At 34.3% G+C, this 21700-nt stretch overlaps 3 protein-coding genes, 1 long non-coding RNA gene and 1 pseudogene across 6 annotated transcripts; 2 read left to right on the top strand and 3 right to left on the bottom strand.

Moving 5' to 3' along the window:
* Nucleotides 1–2350: 2350 nt before the first annotated feature.
* LOC105960008 (uncharacterized) lies at nucleotides 2351–9473 on the bottom strand. 2 transcript variants are annotated; one of them, XM_088818620.1, is made up of 8 exons: nucleotides 9161–9473; nucleotides 7634–8463; nucleotides 7325–7428; nucleotides 5848–6920; nucleotides 5434–5749; nucleotides 5051–5187; nucleotides 3271–3529; nucleotides 2351–3081 (listed from the first exon to the last, which is right to left on the bottom strand). In XM_088818620.1, the coding sequence occupies exons 2-4, from the start codon at nucleotides 8366–8368 to the stop codon at nucleotides 6332–6334; spliced, it is 1428 nt and encodes a 475-aa protein (XP_088674746.1). In that variant the 5' UTR covers nucleotides 8369–8463; nucleotides 9161–9473; the 3' UTR covers nucleotides 2351–3081; nucleotides 3271–3529; nucleotides 5051–5187; nucleotides 5434–5749; nucleotides 5848–6331. The 2 variants fall into 2 exon arrangements, with proteins under 2 accessions (XP_088674746.1, XP_088674747.1); XM_088818621.1 differs by having other exon boundaries at nucleotides 8828–9300.
* Nucleotides 2810–4023, top strand: LOC105960009 (putative GEM-like protein 8). The gene is made up of 4 exons (XM_012984175.2): nucleotides 2810–3005; nucleotides 3106–3186; nucleotides 3273–3547; nucleotides 3666–4023. Exons 1-4 carry the CDS (start codon nucleotides 2810–2812, stop codon nucleotides 3843–3845), a joined length of 732 nt encoding a protein of 243 aa, XP_012839629.2. The 3' UTR covers nucleotides 3846–4023.
* On the top strand, nucleotides 4875–6168 carry LOC105959972 (putative pectinesterase/pectinesterase inhibitor 46 pseudogene; annotated as a pseudogene).
* Nucleotides 9474–10664: 1191 nt separating the features above from the next.
* Nucleotides 10665–14196, bottom strand: LOC105960007 (Duplicated homeodomain-like superfamily protein). Its single transcript, XM_012984173.2, has 2 exons — nucleotides 12936–14196; nucleotides 10665–11426 (listed from the first exon to the last, which is right to left on the bottom strand). The coding sequence occupies exons 1-2, from the start codon at nucleotides 13319–13321 to the stop codon at nucleotides 10910–10912; spliced, it is 903 nt and encodes a 300-aa protein (XP_012839627.2). The 5' UTR covers nucleotides 13322–14196; the 3' UTR covers nucleotides 10665–10909.
* A 492-nt stretch (nucleotides 14197–14688) lies between these two features.
* Nucleotides 14689–17982, bottom strand: LOC148770455 (uncharacterized). Of its 2 annotated transcripts, none has more exons than XR_016031368.1 (6): nucleotides 17752–17982; nucleotides 17084–17359; nucleotides 16213–16281; nucleotides 15621–15664; nucleotides 15381–15449; nucleotides 14689–14969 (listed from the first exon to the last, which is right to left on the bottom strand). It is a non-coding gene; the product is annotated as an uncharacterized LOC148770455 (long non-coding RNA). The 2 variants fall into 2 exon arrangements; XR_016031367.1 differs by having other exon boundaries at nucleotides 15381–15461; nucleotides 17752–17980.
* Between the last annotated feature and the right edge of the window lie 3718 nt (nucleotides 17983–21700).

Raw genomic sequence — 21700 nt, 5'->3', positions numbered from 1 at the left:
TATTTTAAAGTCAAACCACTCATTCCTTATTTCTTAAAAAAATAATCTATCATAAAATATATCATAAAACAGGACAGATGTCACAACTGCTCATAAAAATAACATCAACAAAGTTAAAATTTTGATCTCTAATTTGTAAAAAACTAATCTATCACTCATAATCTTCAAGATCAATGCAACTTAAATTTATTTCATCCACCAATTTCAAACGAGTGTCTTCATCCTCATGTTCATCATCTCTTCAACTTCATTAACTCCAACTTTGGCATTTTTCCTATTTTTTCTTATCAATATAAAACTTGGCGGGTAAATTTCTTGGATCTAATATATGTAAAAAAAATATTAAATAATATTGAAATTCGTTTTCAGGCCCTGATAATGTGAATATTTCGTTTTCTTCTTATTTTATTTTATTTTTTTATTTTTTAATATTTTGACTAATATCGTAAATATCGTATCGTACCGTGATATGGCGATACGATACGATATCTCGCGATATTTAACGGTATTTATGCATAACCGATACATATTATGAGTTGTATCGTTTTGATTGGGACCGTACCGTCTCGAGATATATATCGAGTTATCTCGCGAGTTGAACTACTATGGTTAAAATGTATATTTCCAGTATTAAAGCTCTTTTTCTGCAAATGTTTTGGTGGTCCGAGTGTATGCAGATGTGGCATGTTTGCTTTGTCATATAACCACAATTAAATTTTGAGGAAATATAAATGACATTTTTAAAGTGTTGCTTAGCAAGAAAGGAAACCGGAAATGCTTAAAAGAATAAATAAATTATTTTAATAAATATATATATTGATGTTTGTGGATTTATATTTTAAATGAAATTATGATAATATACCAAATGTAGTAAGTAGATAACGAACTTAACAGATTTCTTTGTTTTTAAAATAAAAAAAACATCATCTTGACGTGTAAAGGCTTTTTTCACATGTGACAATCTTGATTTTCTTTTCTGAAATGATTTGTGCAGGCCAAAATTAAACATTCAGGCACATTTTTTACCATTTTTCAAAAAACAAAAAGTAAAAAAACTCAAAACTCTCTCAACCTTTCGATTTTCTTTCGCAAAGCCCGTGCAAATCGTCAACAGATCGGAGGTAATTTTTACGTTTTTACGATCCTCTTGTTATGTAGATTACGAATCCGGAAAAAAAAAACGAAAAAAATCACACGTTGGCCTGCTCGTGTGAATTTACACGAGCGCATCCACTGTGCTCGTGTAAATCCACACGAGCAGGCATTTTTATTATTTTTTTTTATTTTTTTTAATTGCTCGTGTAAAAACACACGAGTGGTTGCAAAGTGCTCGTGTGAAATCACACGAGCAGTTTGCAACCGCTCGTGTGTTTTTACACGAGCAGATTATTATTAGTTTTTTTTTTTTTTTTTTTTGATTTATAAGATGCTCGTGCAAAAACATGCGAGCATTTCAACAGTGCTCGTGTGAAATCAGATGAGCACTGTTGAAATGCTCGTGTGTTTTTGCACGAGCACAAAAATTTAATTTTTTTTTTTTTTTTTTTTTTTTATTTTTAATTGGGTAGGAATAGTACAAAAGGTAAATAGTTATGGTAAAAAGGTAAAAAATCATGGTAAAAAAGTGCCTGAATGTTTAATTTGGCCTGCGTATATCACCACCCTTTTCTTTTTCTCCCCATTTATTCAGCACTGCTACAGTGGAAATTTCACATTTTTAAGGTTTAATTTAATGTGGGACATAAGATACATTCCTCTGACCCACATTTTTATAAGAGAATTTTAGTGGTGTGGCATTTCTGTAATTTTTTTGTGAATCTTTTATATTGTATTAAAATTACCAAATTAATTTATTTTTATTTTTTGTGTCATTGTAATTGGGAAAGTTGTGGCTTGCATGTGAGGAAGAAGATACTTTATGCATTCCAATCTTGCTAAGCAACCAACCCTTCTAAATATATAGAAAATTCAAATACATCTTTCTCTTTTTGTTCCAGCAAGAGATGACGTAATAGTTTGAGCAAATGAGTTTGTGTCAATCGACCCAAATTCGAATTCCTGAACTTGTGTCAATTGACCAAAATTCGAACCCCCTTGCCAACGATCACTAGGTCGAACTTGTCACACATGATTAACCTCGTGTTATTTGCGTCTCTCGTATAGTTTGCAAGTTATTATACGAGAGTGTAGATTTACCCAGTACACCTATATGATTGGTTGCAGGTTCCTTCGTTACCAAATAAAGAAAACAAAAAATAAAATAAAATAAAATAAATCTCTTTTTTTTCAATTGAAGGTGGTGGAGTGGTAGTTAGTAGTTACATCATAAAGCAAATAAAACAGCTCAACAAAGTAGTAATACCACATCTGCATACAGTCAGAATCACCAAAATATTTGAATGATTAAACATAATCTGCCCCAACTTTATCACATTAAGTAACCTTTAATTTAGAAACATGGTCTGTAGTCCAAAGAAGAAATAAATAAATAAATTAAAATTCAAAAAATTAAAGAATGATCAAGGGATAATAATATATGTCTGCCTCTTTTTCATAATCACCAGAAAAGAAAAAAGTAGGCAGCAAAACCAACTTTCTGATGCAATTTTGTTCGAAAAAGATTATTCAGAAACTCGTATATTCAACTTTCTTAGGCTCTGATGACCCGAAGCTGACTCATGCAGCTGAAAAGTTCAAACCCGAAAACCCCTTATAAATAGATTATTAAACCTGATAAGTTTTCATCAGAGCAAGTTTTCGGTTTTGAAGCATTTCTTCTAAGAGCACTCAACCAAAGCAAGCAACTACAATGGAACTACTGCACCACAGCAAATCAAGATTTGTTAAGAAAAACGCGCATAAGAAACATTTTACCGGTTTTCCAATCAGCTCGGCAGAGTATGCGTTCTCGATTAGAAGTTCTCCGAAAGCACTTTTACCTGATCCAACTTCTCAGTACCAACTTATGCCTTCTCCTTCAAGACATTACTCCAAAATCAGACACGGTAAGCACCTCATCGATCAAGATTCCACAGCTTCTTGATTGTTACAAATTCGAATATTATTAACTGACGTGATTTTCTGCGGGAAAAAAAAAATTTGCAGGTAAAGTGAGTTCGGTAATCACTAAGATGATCAAACTCGGAGAAAATATGGATGTTTTTGCTCAAGGAATTCGAGAGCATGGTAACTAATAACTTACGAAAATTTTACAAAATCTCAAATTATATATATATAGTGGCAATGTTTTGATATAGTTATGGTTCTTACAGTGAGATTGGGACCGAAGTTAAGCGAAACGGTGAGAGGAAAGTTGAGCCTGGGGGCAAGAATTCTTCAAGTCGGTGGAGTGGAGAAAGTTTTCAGACAGAAATTCAATGTTAGAGAAGACGAGAAACTGCTAAAGGCTTCTCAGTGCTATTTATCAACGACAGCTGGACCAATAGCTGGGCTTCTCTTTGTTTCGAGTGAAAGAGTTGCTTTCTGTAGTGAGAAATCCATCAAACTCTCCTCGCCAAATGGGAAGCGTCTGAAAGCACATTACAAGGTAATACTGAAATTCCGAATCACGTAATATTTTTCAATCGGCTAAGTTTATTTATGCAACAGATGAAAACTAGAAATCGTCTTGTATTTAACTTGTATATATATATGTATGTATGCAGGTGATGATCCCACTGAGAAAAATAACGAGAGCCGTCGAAAGTGAGAATGTGAAAAGACCAACACAGAAGTACGTGCAGATAGAGACGGAGGACAATTTCGATTTCTGGTTCATGGGATTTCTAAATCATCAGACAACCTTAAAGTATCTCCAGCAGGCAATCTATCAACAAGCCAGATGAGAATTTAGGCCAAAATCTACGGACTCGTAGATGTTAATTGAAAGAAGCTAGATACACACTCTCACAAAATTGTACAAAATTTATAAGAACTCTTGATCTCGTTTCATCGGGATGAGGAGTTCGCATTATGTCGAAAGAACAAACTTAGTTCTTTATATTTATCTTCTTTGGAGTAAAACCAAGTGCATTTACTATTGTGCCGGTCTTTTTTTAATCCTTGCCCCAAAAAAACGAGGCTTACACTAAACTAAGCATACCAATTATAATAATAGGTTAATCTAATATTTGGTTAAAACCAATTAATGGGTATGCTGAGAATATGCTATAATGGTAAAACAGAATATTGTGATTGCCTAAAAGCCATTAATAGGGATTGTCTCATTCTGAATATGGTTAATCATGTAAGATTTTCGTTTACTGTTTATGGATTTGCAATACTAAAAGTGAATTTCCTAATTATTCGAACTACATGAATATAAAACTAGGTTCACTTCCTGCATCATTCGAATCGAGTAGGTTCCGAACAATATCATAGAGAAGCATTCTTGAATCATGGGCTCTCCAAATTTCTTTTGTTTCGTAAACAAAATAATGTTGGTGTTTACGTTTGCATTTTCCTTTGGTTTATCTCAAAGCAAATTAGACAAGACTCTCTTCACCACACTCAGTGTCCTATGCGATACGACCCTACACCCAAACACTTGCTACGATAATCTCTCTCCTCTAATCGACTCCAAAAATAACTACGACACTCGCCTCTTTTACAACTTATCTGTCCAAGTGTCCATAAACGAGGTCTCGAGGGTCTACAAAAAATTCTCCACCGACGGGAAATTGGCTCAAATATTAGAAAATACCAACGAAAAGATTTTGCTGTCTGCGATGAAAAGTTGTCGTAATTTTCTTTCACTAGCATTGTACAATCTCAAAGGGTCATTACCTACAAGTACTAGTGTCCTAACAACGTACGAGACACGAACCGAGTTTCGAACATTACTAAGTGCTGCCGGTTCGGATCTGAATACGTGCATGGATGGCTTCGAATACGCACCGGATGAGGTAAGAAAAGTTGTAGCTGAAAATTTGGACAAATCTACTAAACTTGTTACTACTAGCCTTGCTATAATAAGCAAGATCGATGAGTACATGAGCTCACGAGAACCATCCTCAATGGTCGATAAAATAGAAAAGTCGAGTGAACTTACTAGTGATTCCGAGCCCACTTGGCTGTCATCCAAGTACTGGAAACTGCTGAAAGGGAGAAGGATCAAAGTCAATGCTGTGGTGGCAGAAGATGGTTCAGGGGACTACGAGACGATAACCGAAGCCATCAAAGCTGTGCCTGCAAGAAGTAAGAATAGATTTGTTATCTATGTCAAGGAAGGACTCTATCGTGAAAATGTGAATGTTGCAAAGGACAAATGGAATGTCTTAATGTATGGTGACGGAATGGACAAAACCGTTGTTTCGGGCAACCGCAGCAACAGTTTAGGAATCACAACCACAATGACTGCTACCTTTGGTAACTACAGTCACCATTTTTTTTCTTCTTACCAATAATTCATCTTTCTTGGTTTTGTTTTCTTACCGCACGTGTGTGTATCTCATATATGCAGCTGTCCACGGCAAGAGATTCATTGCCCGGGACATGGGATTTCACAACACTGCAGGGGCAGGCGGCGGTCAAGCCGTTGCCTTGCTTTCATCTGCTGATCAATCAGTTTTCCATCGATGCCTCTTCGATTCATACCAAGACACCCTTTTCACGCAATCCAAACGACAGTTTTATCGAGAGTGCAAGATATACGGAACTATGGACTTCATTTTCGGAGACGCGGCTGTTGTCATACAGAATTCCGAGATACTTGTGAAGAAGTCACCCTCTCAGAAAACGGCCGTCATCACTGCTCAAGGAAAAGACATGCCGTATTCAAAAACGGGTATTTCGATACAGAAATGTACTATTATGCCTGCTGAGAATCTTCGTGGAGTTAAAACTTACCTGGGTAGGCCTTGGAAGAATTACTCCACCACCGTTGTTATGGAGAGCCATTTGGGGAGCTTTATTGATCCCAAGGGATGGCTGCCTTGGAATAACGATGTCCGTGCCCCTGATACCATATCTTACATTGAATACAATAATGTGGGTCCCGGTGCATCGACTGCAGAGAGAGTTACATGGAAAGGGTTGAGTGTTAACGACACTCAATCTGATGCAGGAAAGTTCACTGTTAGATCGTTTATTGATGGAGACAATTGGCTCCCGTCGACTGGTGTTCCATATCAGGCAGACTTGTGATCATACATTTGTAGTACCGAACACCTAGTGTATTACATATTTTTAAGTTTTACAGTACCTTCGTAGTGTAGGTGTAGTATGAAGATTGAAATGGAAAGATGAACAGAGAATTATGCGACTTTTGGGAGTCGTTGAACCCCCAAATCGATCTTACAATAAAACAGAAATAGACTTTTTGGTTGTTAATTTAGCAGTAGAACTGTCTTTGCACATTGTTAGAACTATAGGATTTGATCGCGTGAACTATTTTCTCCATTTTCATTCCACGGCTACCTTTCACCAAAACAACATCACCACATTGCAAGTACTCTAAAATGTCGGATGCAAGGCTTTCAGAATCGTAAGCATGTAGCATATTTATCTCCTGCCCCACCTGTAAATTATTAGCTGCTGCCAGAAACCTCTTGCCAACTAGTGCGACCAAATCAACACGAGTATCCAGACAATGCTGTAAAATCAGTTCATGTAACTTGATCTCGGTCGGACCAAGTTCAAGCATGTCCCCAAGAATAGCAACTCTTTTACCGTAGCAGTGAATATCACTTAGTGATTCGAGTGCATGTTTTGTACTGACAGGGCTTGCATTGTAGACATCGTTTATTATGTTAATACCGTTTGTAGTAACTTGAAACTCAGACCTCCCTGGGACAGGAATGAACCTGGACAAGGATTTTCCGACTAGAGCAAGAGGAACTCCCAAGGAAGTTGCAACAGCCGCAGCTGCACAAGCATTTAGAGCCAAATGCAGGCCTGGACTTGGAATGACAAATTTGACCCTGAAAATCATGTTGGTGAATTCAATTATGTAGGCAAGGAACAGTTAATGCAAATGGATAACAGTCAGCAAGAATATCTAGTTAGAGTGAAGAGACGTATTAAAACATAAAGGCAGTTGAAGGGATACAAGAGCAATTAAAAGGAAAATCCAAATTGTTATATAAGACGAGCAAAATTGCTATTGTCAAGAAAAATAGTTTCTGCAAGACAACTCAGAAAAGGGTATTTGTTTCAATAACTAGTTATCACATATCAATAAACTGTAAGTTGCCTATAAGGACTTCTCAAAAAGAATTTGCATCTTTACTTATTTCACCAATTGCAGTTTCAATAGCCAAATGCCTTGCCAACCTGTGCTATAAGTGAATATTAGTTGCTGAAATGGCCGGAGAAAAAAACTTACGTTTCTTCATTAGTTTCCAAAACGGTCTCTACTTTAAGACCACCATCTATACTCTGCATTGAAACTAGCCGAACATCAGAGCCTTGTCTCCTTCCAAATAGCACCTGGAAGAAAGTTATTTCGAACAATTAACTTGGTCCACGGCAAGACACTAAGGTGGCTATAAAGATTTGCCAAACAAGATATTTACATAAATATAATTACGAACACACTTATCAAACTCAGCACATACGAAACACAATTTAAATACGAAAGAACATCTAATTTATCTCAATTTATTTTTTACCAAAACTAGACTACAGCACTGACCTTCTTGACACCAGCAGGAACAGCAAGGTCCATAACAAGAGGATCATCGGCATTCAAAACACAAACATCCCCCATTGTTGCATCTCTCAAAATCTCCCCTTTTGCAATCGAGATCTCCTCCAAGCTCGCAAAATTCTCCAAATGTGCAGCTCCCACATTCAAAATCACCCTTACATTAGGCCTGCAAATAACAGCAAGCTCCAAGATTTCTCCTCTCTTGCTCATACCCATCTCCAAAACCCCAAACCCAACATTCCCCGGCATCCCGAGAAGAGACAACGAAACCCCGATATCGTTATTCCAGTTTCCGGGGCTCTGGTAAACTGACCCAATGCTCTCCAGAGCCAAAGCTACCATAGCTCTCGTGGTGGTCTTCCCCACACTACCCGTCAAACCAATCAAGAAGCCACTAAACCTTTTCCTTGCAAACATTGCCAATCTTTTCAGCGACTCTGTGGTGCTGCCATCAACTTGGACAAAACCCTTATCCCAGTTTTCGCAGACGCGGTTGCCGATGACTCCAACAACCCCTTTGGCGGATAATTGAGGGGTTATGAAGGTGTGTGCATCAAAGCTTTGACCGACAAGGGGAACAAACCATTGACCCGGATGAATGGACCGAGTATCGGTGGAGACTGAACCAGGTGGGGCCCATCTGACGATTCTTCCATTAACAGCCTCTGCTATTTCAGGGGCAGTCCAAACTGGTGAATTTAACGGACCCAAAATTATCATGATTTCTCTCCGTTAAGCATTTGACTACCAAAAGCTACTCATCCCAGCAGTAAATTTCTTCTTGAACAGCAGCATTCAGTAACATTTCACTTGTGCTGTGGCAATAACCGGATAATTATACATCTGCATAGATCTTCTACAGGTAACATTTTACAAAACATAGACAACTTCTTCTCAAGGGAAGGCACGGTTAATTATATTTTAGAACCACCGTGAAAATGCAGAACCTTCTTGCTTTATCAATACGGTCTAATGGATCAACATCATCGCCTTTTAAATTTTCACATAACAATTATATATACATACATAACTATTTTTAGTTATACTTAAGGCATCTCAATTTTGTTGTTGCTTTTTTTTTTCAGCAATGTCTATGCAACAACATTTGCCATGTTATAATCCAAAGAATCTCCTTCGACCATATAAACCGAGAGTTCGACTAAGATCCCTCCGAAAGACATGCTGTATCATTCAAGAATTCTCTTATCCTAATTCATAAGGCGAATGTGTGGGAGATAAATGTTTACAAGAAATCGGACAACAACTTCGGATACCATTTTTCTAAAAAAAAAATATATCATTTTTGAAAAAAGCAGAATATTATTTTTGAAGTATTACCCACAAAAATTCTATATCATCAGCGCCGCCATTTCATATGCTCAAGTATCAGAATTTCAGTGGTGTGAGTTACATTACAACTAATTAATTTTTTTTATTATACACATTAAATCTCGTAGAAATCAGAAAGCCTACGCATGTAAATCAAGAGTTAAGGGCGAAGATTTCACATACCTGGAAGAGAGACGAGCGGGATTGTCGTTACTTGTATTCAGTGAAGAACCCTAATTTGAAGCTATTTCAATTTTCAGCAGAGAAGAGGGAAAATTGATTTCATCAAACACTCGCCCTCTTCAAAAATCAAACTTTAATTTGGCATAAATTGCTTTCCGCACCCCCAATATATGGAAAATTCGGCAGTGCACCCCAAATATTAAACAAGGGCATCTTGCACCCACAAATTAAAATTAAAATGGCGATTTGCACCCTAAGGTTGAAAAGCACCTATTTTTACTACTATACAAGATTAAATTAGTTTCATCAACCTATAGAGGATAAAATGAAATTATATTTAAATGAAATTCTAGTTTTTCATAGGACCCGCAACTTGGATCTGGTTCCGTGGATCCGATCAGATTCGCTTCGATCCATATGGATCGTGTTTGCATTAAATCTAGTTAGAATGAACTAGATTGGACCAAGTTGATAACTTTTAAAAATTGAATCCACTTTTGTATCTATTGGAAGTCTAACAAAAAATGGAGTGTACTAGAGTGTGTGAGAGAAAAGTGTGTTGGGTTTTGTATTTGCGTATGTTGAAAAAGGTGTCGGAGTGTGTTTGTGTGTGTGTCAAAAGCGTGTGTGAGTGTGTGTAAATGTGTATATCAAAATTTTGTGTGAGTGTGTTTATGTGTGTGTCAAAGCGGTGTGTGTGAATAAAAAGTGTGTTGGAGTGTGTGAAGGTGAATAAGTATAAGTGTGAAAGTTGAGTATAATGAAATTTAAATCACATAAGTTGAGATATTAAACCATATAAGTGGAGATATATCAATTGAGATATTGAACCTTATAAGTTGAGATATTAAACCTCATAGGTTGAGATAAAGATGCAATGAATTCGTATGGGTCCGATCTGGATCGGTCCGGATCAGATTTGGATCGGTGCATGTCCGATCCACTTTATATCCATTCATATATGTTGATTTTGGACTAAGTTCTTTTTTATCCAATTCACATGGATCCGGAATATCATCGTCATCTTTACTGGTTTTGTAATTACTTATGAGTGGTAATCTTGTAATTATTATTGAGTGACAGTTCTGTAATTACTAATTGTGTGGCAATGTTGAGTGACAGTTTTGTAATTATGGATCAATGGTACTTTATTAAATATTTGATGAGTGACAATCATATAATTACTTGGTGACTAAATGTTCTATAACTACTCGGTGAGTGATACTTCGCAAATTACTGTTGAATGTGAGTTCTGTAAATTTGTTATCGAGTGGTAGTTCTATAATTACTTGTTGAATGATAGTTCTATAATAACGATAATGAGTCGCATTTCTATAATAACTTGACGAGTGGTAATTCAGTAATTACTTAGTACGTCATAATTGTATTGATAATGTAGTTCCAACAAACATTCAACTTAGCAATTGCTAAAGAATACTATTACAAATTTAGAATTGCACAAGTCAACTCTATTCAACGTAAAGTCAACTCTTTCATCACAACATTTATTAGCTAATAAAAAACTGAGGCTTAATTTAGAGCATCAAAGGTACTTTACAATTTGCACCATAATTTTTAAAAAAATGCCTATAAACCCCAACAAAAACCAGAATAATCTCAAGATCCTAAAAATAACCGCTACATCGCCACAAATTACCTATACATACGCAGTTCTTTCTTTTAAAACTACAACTTATTTCGAAAATTCGATAGGAAATAAATGTAAACTGAAATTAACCGACACCAAAATCACCTATGCGCGGACGTATGCGGCATAGGGTAAGCCATAGGCGCCATATTCATCGGTGCACCGGGGACCACTCCTCCGTGGACAGGCGCACCGTAAACCGGCGTACCCACGGCCGAAACGAGGGGCCCACCTATCGGTTGACCGATACTCGGCGGGCCGTAGATGCTGACTCCTTGGTGTGTGTGTGGGCCCACTGCAACTGCAACTGGCTGTTTGTTGGATTTGATAGACGAACCTCCAATTGCGGCGGCAGAAGACGAAGAACCGTTTTGTGGTGGCGGTGTTGTCGTTGTCTGGCCTGTGATTGGTCCTTGAGGAACCGAAATCTCACCGCCCGTGACACTAGTAATGTCGTGGATGCTCGATCTTCTTCTGTCTTTGTTCATTGAGTTCAAACGGATGAAGTACTTTTGCGCGTGGCTCGCCACTTGTGTCGGGGTCCTCGTCACCACGAAATTACGGGAAATGCTTCTCCAATCGCCTTTTCCGTATTTGTCCAAACCCAGAAGAAACAACCTTTAAAAAAAAAAAAAGCACATAGTAAGTAAGATGTGACGACAATCGATGTCGGCCTTGTTTAGATAATATAATCAAGATCCGTCAAATGTTTAGGGTTTGGAACTTAATCGAGCATATGAAAGATAATTAGATACAAGAAAAAAATTGTACAATTATGAACCCGAAACATAAGATAATCGCATATTACATGATGAAATAGTAGGCACCGATTCTCTAGAAAATAACAAAATTATTTCGATAAAATAGACGAGCTTACCACATACTTGAATAAGATAGCGCTCGACAATCAATTATCTCTACAAGATATTATAATCCTTTGTACATAATTTCGTAATCGTTTTTTGTCCATCACTTACTTCATGCACATGTAGTCGTCGTTCGTCTATGAAATTACTCGTAGCACGAAATCTCAACAACATCTCAAGCTATTTTCCAATCTGCGGTCCACTAGATATTGCTATGCACATATACACACAGAAACAAGAAGATACGACTCAAGCCAGTCAACCAATCTTCACTAATTTACACCTAATTTTCACTAATTTACACCTAATTTCCAAATTGAATAATTTCAGACCAATCGTTGAGGGCAAATACCGAAAACAGCAATAAAAAGTTACTAATCCAAATCGAGATTATACGAGGATATTTTATGCACACGCATATCAAGAACAAATCATCGGTCAAATCTTCAACACACTTGCCACCAAAAAAAAAAGCCTACTCTGTAGCTTAAGCAGATTAAAGCAGACTCGACAAATATAACCGAATCTACCTACGCAATTTGTTCCTTCGGAAGAGGAAAGACGTGCTAGAAAAATACTCGAGTATATAATTCAGTGGACCATTATTCTCGAGCAGTATCAAACGAGCAACTCCAAGACAAAAATAAAGCAATTCGAAAAAATGTACAATTTATAAAGGTAAAAAGATACGAATTTATTAGGACATAATACGAGATTAAATCATAGTACCAACCAAGTACAAGAATGATTTATTACCTGAATTCACTCCAGTCTCTTATGATAATTAGATCTTAATCGTAATAACTTTTACCGGACGAAAAAACACGAAACATTTGTGAGAAAAAAACTAGGTATCATCAATGAAAGAGTCCTCAAATCCAATTGAATTTAATTTACACCTAATTTTCAAACTAATAATTTCAGACCAATCATTGAGGACAAATACTGAAAACAGCAATAAAAAAGTTATCAATCCAACTTACGATGACATTTTTATGCACACAGACACATCGATACCAAATCCTCGGTCGAATCTTAATACAGTTACCAGCGGAAAACCCGACTCCATCCACAGAGAAAATAAAGCAATTTGGAAAAAAAAGAATATTATACAAACCAAAAAGAAAAAAGCAGTACATTATTATATGTGTTAATTAACGTATTGGGACCACCATAATCGAGATTACCATGTCTGTAATATATAATAAAATCAGGACATAAAATACGAGATTAAAAAGACAAGAATGATTATTATTATTACCTGTGTTCATCCTCTGTCCAAGCAATTCCCTTTCGCCGCTCCTGATCCGACCTGGAAGATTTGCCTCCATGATTCGATTCGCCGTTCGAGTGTCCGAAATTGCTGCCTTTTTTACCGGTTACTTCGTCGCCGGCGTGACTATTCGAACCATCCGAAGACGAGTTGTAACACGGCACCTCTATAAAACCGGATTCTATTCGGTTCACATCATCGACCAAGAGTTCGTAGTGGTGCTTAACATCCTCGGCAGATTTTCCAGCCACCTGCGCCGCGATTTTCTCCCATCTATCGGAAGTATCCTCGGGGTAGGTTACTATCGCTTTCTCGAATTGCTTATCTTGCTCCCTACTCCACTCGGAGCTACTCGATTCATCTTCCGCCGGCATCTAGGTTTTCGGTCTTGTATTCAAAATCGAAAAAGAACCCAACTCAAGTAATTCACAGAGGCATTGTTTAGAATCCGGAATTATGGGATCTGGGATTTTTATTCCACGAAATCGAAAAGGCCAAAATGAAGAAAGCAAAGGGGGAAATGAATACTAAAGTTATAATTCAAGAAGAGAAAAAAGTCGAATTCTTGTGAAATGCTGAACCTATTGGATGAACAACAACGAAACGAAAGAGAGAAATTCAATTGGTACAGACAGTAATTAATTCAAGCAAGTGAGAGAATTTGAAGTGTGAAAAAGACCACCATGGTTTCAAGCAAAGAGAGAAAAGCCCAGAAGTCTATAATGGATAATAACACTAATCAAAGTCGCCATCTCTTTCTCTCTCTCTTCTTTCTCTCTCATCAATCAATCATCCCAAGAAAAAAAATCCCCAATAACAAAAAGAAAAAGAAAAACCCTTATTTTGCTAACCACCAGTTTTGACAGCAAAAGGCCCACAAGAAAAAGAAAAAAAAAATACCTAACAATTTACAGTCTAATTCTGTGTGACCACACAGTTAAAAAAAAAATGGTCGAAGAATCAATCACACGCCCTAAATCGAACTACAATTTCTTTTTACTTGTGTAGTGGCGTAAATGTAAAAAAGGGGGAAACTTTTTCTTACACCTGTAATCAGATAGAAATAAAAAAGGGATTTAAACAGAGAAGAAGAACACCCATCTTCAACAAATATGGAAAGGGCGAATCTTTTTGTAACTATTCAAGAATCGACCAAGAAATTTTTCTAGTTATATACTCTTCTTGACCTGCGGTTCAAAGTTCAACCACCATTTTCAGGGTTCCACATTTCTTAATGATTATATATGTTAGATTTAAGTGGCGGTTAGGGCTATTATTATTGTTTTTTTTTTAGTAAAGGGCTATTATTATTGTTAATAATTTAAACAATTCATCCAATCAAGTTCGTGCATTTGTTTTCTAAGGCAACTAGTACTACACCCGTGCGATGCACGGAGTAGCATTTCTAAAGGTAATTAATAAAAGATTTAAATACGTCATCAATAAAAGTAGTAATAAAAATATGAAATAAAATTTATTAGGAAAATTAAATTGACAAAGGGATGTATTAATTTAAATCGTCAAAATATAAATTGATCGTTAAAGAAATGAAGTATATTGAATAAAGCAAAAATTAATAAACTTGCCATACATGTATTCTACAACTTCAACAATTGACGACATTATTATTTCGTTCTTTAACAAAAATGACTGATATATACATATATAAAATATCAATACTGAAAAATACATTTCATTTATATACATTTTGTAGCAATATAAAATTGCCTAAATACGAACATCCATAAATCAATGTTTACAGTTGTATACCTGTAGTTGTAATCATAAGATACAACAATTATAAACTAACATTGTCGTGATTGTAGTAAAAAGACTTTAGTAATCGTAAGAAAATTTATATTATCATGTCCTCCCATTTTAAAAGTTTACAAATTTGAGCACTGATGCTTGGCCTCTGGAGTCGCTTGTCGAAGTCAAAATTTGGACACTTGCTGCCTCTTGCTCTTTTTCCCTCTTGCCAATGTACCCGCAACAAAATCAAGATTGACATCCGGGGAAGCCCTGACAAAGTGTTCAACGGGTGAGTTAGGCTTTTTAAGTTTATCAAGATTCTAAGTCATAATAAGATTTAACGCATGACTTGAATCACACTAAATAGAAACAAATATATTCTAATGCAATTACTTGTTCAACCTTAAAGAAAACTAAAATAAAAATTTGTAAGATAAAATTACTAATTGCATATTATAGCTTTTCAAATGTCAAACATTTGTAAAACCATGAATTAAAATCAAACCCATATTTGTGAAAATCTTAATTGATTCCCAAAATTTGGTTCTAATGTATATGACATAACCAAAAATACTAATATGAAAAGCATCAAAATATTGCCCATCTACAAAGGAAAATGGCGTCATCTAAAGATTGTGAATATTTAGCCTTGTACATAATCCCTGAGCAATCAATTTGTACCTGATCCTGGTCCATGTTCGTAGCCCTTGAGCGAATCCCGATTCCCGTTTTTGGAGAAGACCTTATTTGCTGAGATGGAGACTGAAATAGGGTTCAACATATTTTGATCAAGAAATAAAATTCCATCAACAAAAACGTATGACTGTAGCAATTAAAACGTTAAAAAAATATTTGAATATTAAAATTGACAAATTCGAACATTATGAAGAATCAATATCAAGGTATGGTCGATCTACTAACCTTATATGGGGGAGAATTTTGGTAAGGCGGCCAATAGTTATCATCTGCAAGAAAAGCAACACAATATATAACTAATAGTATTTGAAGGAAAATAGTGTGTTTGTGTATGTTGAAAACGGGGAGGGTAGTAACAAAACATAAGATGGCATAACCAAAACACTTGGCTATCAATTAAAGAACCTATAAGACAGCATACTGAAGCCAACTTAACAATCCTACCACGGATATGAATGTGGTCGACGGAATAGAATCACCTAACTGCAGCAAAACACTTAAAAAGGACTAACACTAACTCTAAAATGCGATAAGAAAAAATTCTGAAATACGATAAAAAAAAATTATTAATCTAAAATCCAGAATTACTAACTGCTTAAAGAAATGAGAAAAAAAATCCAATGAGATGCATTTATAAAATCTGCCCTTACGAAATACAAACACAAACACAGCACATCACACACATTTACATTGCATAGCACGGAACACATTAGCGCACACACTTTCATATCTTATATGATGAAAGAATTGAAAATAAGATCCATATTGCTTTTCCCTACTGCTTTTAAAAAACACACTATAGTTCAAAAATTCATACCCGAAAAAACTTGCTTTTTCCTACTGCTTTTGTATGTTCCAATTGTCAGACAGTTGAAATGTATAGAACCTGCAGTTATACAAAATAATAAATCTAAGTTGTGAAAAAGATAAAAAGACATTGATAAATTAAAAAGACCTCGAAAGAAAGCAATAAAAAACACCGGAAAAGTATTGGACGTCACTATAGTAAAATGGTCACTCAAAGTTTTCATTGAAATGTAAATTCGACATAGCTTAATTAAATTTCAAACATAGCATTTAACTGAAATTACATGTCAAAATAGTAATTTAATTTCTTGCTTCAACAGAATACTATTGCTTTTTAAAGCTAAACTATAGCAAATCATTAGTAAACAAATGAAAACAAAAACCTTAGATAAACCCAATTTATTTTATTACAAATTGCAATTATCCGTCGTGTCTGTGAGGAACACTTTTTATGCAGCAAAACTATATATTGAAAATTATTGCACTAAAAAAGGGTTGGTAATGCTGCAATATTTGAAACAATTATATTCATAAAAAATAGAGAAAATAGCAAAGAAATATAAGGGGGTCATCGTGTAGTGTAATTATTTCGAGATACGGAAAAACTGAATATAAAACTTAGATACCAAGAGTACAAAAATTGTTCCTAAACTGCACCAGGAAAAATGTATGCTTATTTATATATAAGAGTATATATATTCATATATACACTGTATGTGGATGTAGAAATTGTTCTTGTTTATTTATTATTACTACTCTAATTTTTTTTGGTAAAAAAATCAAGGAAATAATTAATATAACACATTTTCTACCAAAATTTTAATTCAGTGGAGCTTTTTCAGCATTGATAGTACTAATTCTTTGGAATGTGATGTGTTCACCTGGCTCGAAGGAGGCACCAAATTGGCAGGGCTATTACTATTAGCAGTAAACGGAAGCATCAAACGACTGTATCTCTAAGACGGAAAATCACAACCCATCTTTCAGCTACCGAAAATCACTATTCTCTATCTTGATCATTCAAAATTGAACCACACATGCAACTGTAAGACATCAGTCGGTCGACCACCAATACCATCATATCTAGATAAACTTACATGCTGTTTGGCATCAAGGAATCAACATCTAGGATTGTAATCCGAAATACATGGAAGCTCCTGTATATCATGACTAACATATAAATTCTCCAAGAAATAAAAAGCCCCATTAACTACATAAATAAAAACAGGGGAAGAAGTTATTAAGGTTGTGTAAAAAAAAACCTAAAAACAGGGGGAAAAAAAGAAAATAAATGAAAACGACTCAAAGCAAATGACGGAAAAACGTCTAGGGAAACCAACAACCCCATAACCCCATAACCTGGAGATTGTATCTTATAAGGGGATTAAATCGGTAAATTATGCAATTATAAATAATGTTTTGAAGGTTTTGCAGAAATAAAACCCATTTTTTTATTGAAAAAATTTCAGTTCGATGGAAATTCCACAATTTTGTTTCGTTCCCAAAATTTGTGTTTCTCTCTGTCTTTCCCAAAAAATTTAAATCTTACTTGAAATTTGGAGCACCACCGGCAGAGGCTTCCACCGGCAAACAATGAGCGGCTGCTCCACTAACCCTCCCGGACCAATTTTGTTGATTTATCTGCCGGCGAAATTTTGAAATCTTCAATTTTCTGTAAATATTTCTGTGAACGATGTGTTTGTGCAGTTGAGAAGATGTGTATTGTGCAGATAAGGTTTTTTTTTTTTTTTTTTTTTAATATGAAACGGTGTTTTTTTAGAACCGTAAAAGAATTATTACAAAAACACTCCTTAGGTCTGTAAAATTACAGAAAAGGCCCTAAGGTTGCCTAGGGTTTGAAACCCTAAGAAGTGCCACGTGTCAAAATATGAGGCAAGGTATTGTCTTTTTATATATATATAGATGTGTGGTAATGATTCTATTTTGTTTTCGTTATTCCCCAAAACAAAATTATATTTATTATACTTTTAAAATAATTTTCTTAAAATAATATCAAAAGTTTATCTGTCCTTCAGATATGATGTGACTGCTACAGTAAAATGATGTGACTGCTATAGTATAAAATGTCTTCACTAAAATATAAATAAATATCACTTCATCTTTTAATTTTTTTCTTCTAAAATACATTTTTCTAACACTTTTAAACATGATGTGACTGCTACAGTGTATTTTGTCTCCTTCCAAAATATAAACAAACATTATTTTCATTCTCAAATTATTCCCCCACAACATATTTCCTCAAAATGAAATCAAAATAAGTTCCAAAACGCTTCCAAACATTGCCCAAGTTTCTCAAAATGGTGTTTGAGATTTAATTTAATTGTCGGACGAGAAACGTAACCCACACTACAGTGTCGAGTTCAGAAATTTAGTATACGGTAGATTTAAATTTTTGGGGTATAGGGTTAGCGCCCTCGAAATTTTTTTAGAATTTTTTTTGATAAAATTGGAAAATAGGAAAAGAAAAGAAAAAAAACAAATTTTAGAGTGTTTTTGGCTTAATTTGAGGTTTGGGTGGGATAATTAATAAAATTTGGGACTTTTTTATATTAATTTGCATTTTGAGAGCAACTCCAATGGAAGTATCAAATTGATTATCGAACCCATAAACCACCTTTTTGATATCTCAAAATTAAAAATTTCTACTCCAATGGGTAAGTATCTTGATACTACCTCTTTGTATGTAAAAATACATCCTGGAAATTGAGTTATCAAAAAAATAACCACATAAACATCCAATCACAAAATGACACGTGGCAATTACAAATAAAACCACTAAAAACCTTCCGATTGATTATTAATTTTAATAACTATGGTTGGAGGATAAACTATAAATGGATATTAAAATATTATCTGAAGTATCAAATGAGTATTTGATAATCCAATTTTGATATTTAGCATTGGAGTTGGTCTAAGTGGGCTAATTAATAAAAAATAGGGCTTCTTTTGCATTAGTTGAAATTTAGCTGAGCTAATTAATAAAATTTAGGTAGGTTAAATAGATATATAGTATAATATAATATAGGATGGAAATTGTAAGTTGAGGGTGGGCTTGAGTCCACCCTTACCTAATGGTGACACGCCCCTGCACACTACGCTAGGCTAGTGTAGCTCGACATAACGACCCTCAATCTAGCTACCGTTGATAAGGGACGAACCTGAGTCAATTGATATAAGTTCACTTGCTACATTGGTCATCCCTGAGGACAAGTAGATAATTATTATTACGGGATTGAGTTAAAGTTGAGACTCGTGTCTTTTTACCTAATGGAATATAAAAGATTATTTATTGGGTTTAACATATAAGAAATCCAAGAATTTTACTAGCATGAATTACACAATTAAAAATTGTTATCTAATAAAATTAGTTTATGTTTATTTGTAAGTTGTGATCAATGATTAAGAAAAATACAATTCTCAAACTATGAAATTATTATTATAATAATTTGTACTAAAAAAAATGTGTATTTTGAACAAAATTGGATGAAGACTTCATTCAATTTAAAAACAATGATGGTCAGACAATTGTACTCCGACGCTCAACTGTTTTAAAGTATGGGTAATAAAAAATTAATTTAAAAATAAATCACACCTTCTTAGGAGTGAATTCACATATTTTTAATAGAAAATTAATATGGCACAAGAAATATTAAGTTTCTTCTCATGCACTTTTTTTTTTTTTTTTTTTACTAAGGTTGTGTTTAATGATTCTTAATGAACTTCTTAATGGCCATATTGTTGATTGAATAAACACATTAATCATTAATTGCGCTTGGTGACTACATCTAAATTAATTTATCAATATTTTGACCATTCATCCCATAATTGTGTGTTAATTCAGTAAGTAGCATATTGAATGGAATTTGACCATTTTATCATTAAAATATTCATTGCACCATGTCTCAAATACAATATTTATTTACTTTTATTTTTTTACTAATTAAATGGACCATTTAAAAAATGTTTTTTTTCACAATTCAACTAATTATACTTCCTTCACTCCATTTTTCTAGAGATTTTTTTTTTCATTTCAAAATAATTATCACTTTAGGATTCCAATAAAATATTTATTGTGTTTTTTCAACTATGCCCTTATTATTATTAAGAGAATTAATGGTTAAACATTTAATAAAAGTGGTTTTTTAGTCATTTATTATGATTTTTCTAGAATTCATCAATTCAAGCACATTTATTAATTTTCTTAAAATGTGTGAATTAGCCCAAAAAGACAATTAAAATGGAATGGAGGGAATAACGTATTAGTTCAACAATTCATAACATTGTAATAGAAACATATTCTGACATTATTTATATTCGGTTATCAAACGTACTTAATTGTTCATCATTCAGATTCAGATACCTCTTTTAGCCATTCAGAAATAGATTCCGCATTCAACGCCTAATGCAAAAACATAACCTAAGAATACAATTAATCACGAATAAATTAAAAAACAAAAATTAAATCTAAATTGACCTATGTAATTGATTTTGAATTAGGGAATTATATTATATTGATGAAGAAATACGAAATGATTGAGTCCCTATTTCCTACCAACACCCTCTTAAACTCCAAGAAAGTGACATCAACAAACTTACAAAACTGTATTGTGTAAGAAAAGAAATTATTATACTTCTTTTCACTCCACTTTATTAAATACTTTTTACAAGTTATTTTCCCCTTTTTTTTTTTACTTTTTACGTAGAGCCCAAAAAATACACGTGAATTAAGAATCAGGACTTAATAATATTTATAAAAAAAACAGTAAAACAAAAAAAAGAAGAAAGTCAGAAACAATGAGTGTTAATTTTGCTATAGCAGCCAAAGCAAAGATATCACAAATGTCTAGTCTCTCTCGCTCATAACGGAATTTATTTGATTTTTTTTTTATTTACTTTTAAAATCGGATATTACTACGATTTGTTGATTACAATCAGCAGTCGAGATAAATCGGGTCATGTGAGTCGAACTTGGATTGATTCAAGCTTACATATCATCGGGCTTTATTACCATATGCTCAAACTGACACATCATTGTGCCTCATTACAATAGGCTCAAACTCGGTTCATATACTTTTTTCAGTTTTCGATTTTGTATCGGGCTTACATCGAGCAATATATAAAATTACATGCTTTACAACTTTACGACTAACAAGTCAAAAAAAAAAAAAAAGCCTTAGGAGCCGAAGAGCAAAATCTAGAATATTCATGATCTGTTTTTTTAACGAAATTAAATTTAAGGGCAAATTACGACCACCCCTGAGGTATGGCCAAATTACGAAAAAAACCCTATTGTTTGGATAATTACAATCACCCCCTCATTTTAAATATTTTTACATAAAATTTATGTAATTCGGTTATTTACCGACCCAAATCTTATATTTAGTTCGGTAAATGGTATAAAATATCGGCGCACCAAGAATTTGGTTTGGTCTTACTGATTTAACATCCCTAACCTTACCTTTAGAAGGGTATTTTCG

This window comes from Erythranthe guttata, chromosome 5 (genome assembly GCF_056151865.1).
Source record: "Erythranthe guttata isolate IM_541 chromosome 5, IM_541, whole genome shotgun sequence".
NCBI classification, from domain to species: Eukaryota; Viridiplantae; Streptophyta; class Magnoliopsida; order Lamiales; family Phrymaceae; genus Erythranthe; species Erythranthe guttata.
This window is presented reverse-complemented; position numbering and strand designations above follow the sequence as displayed.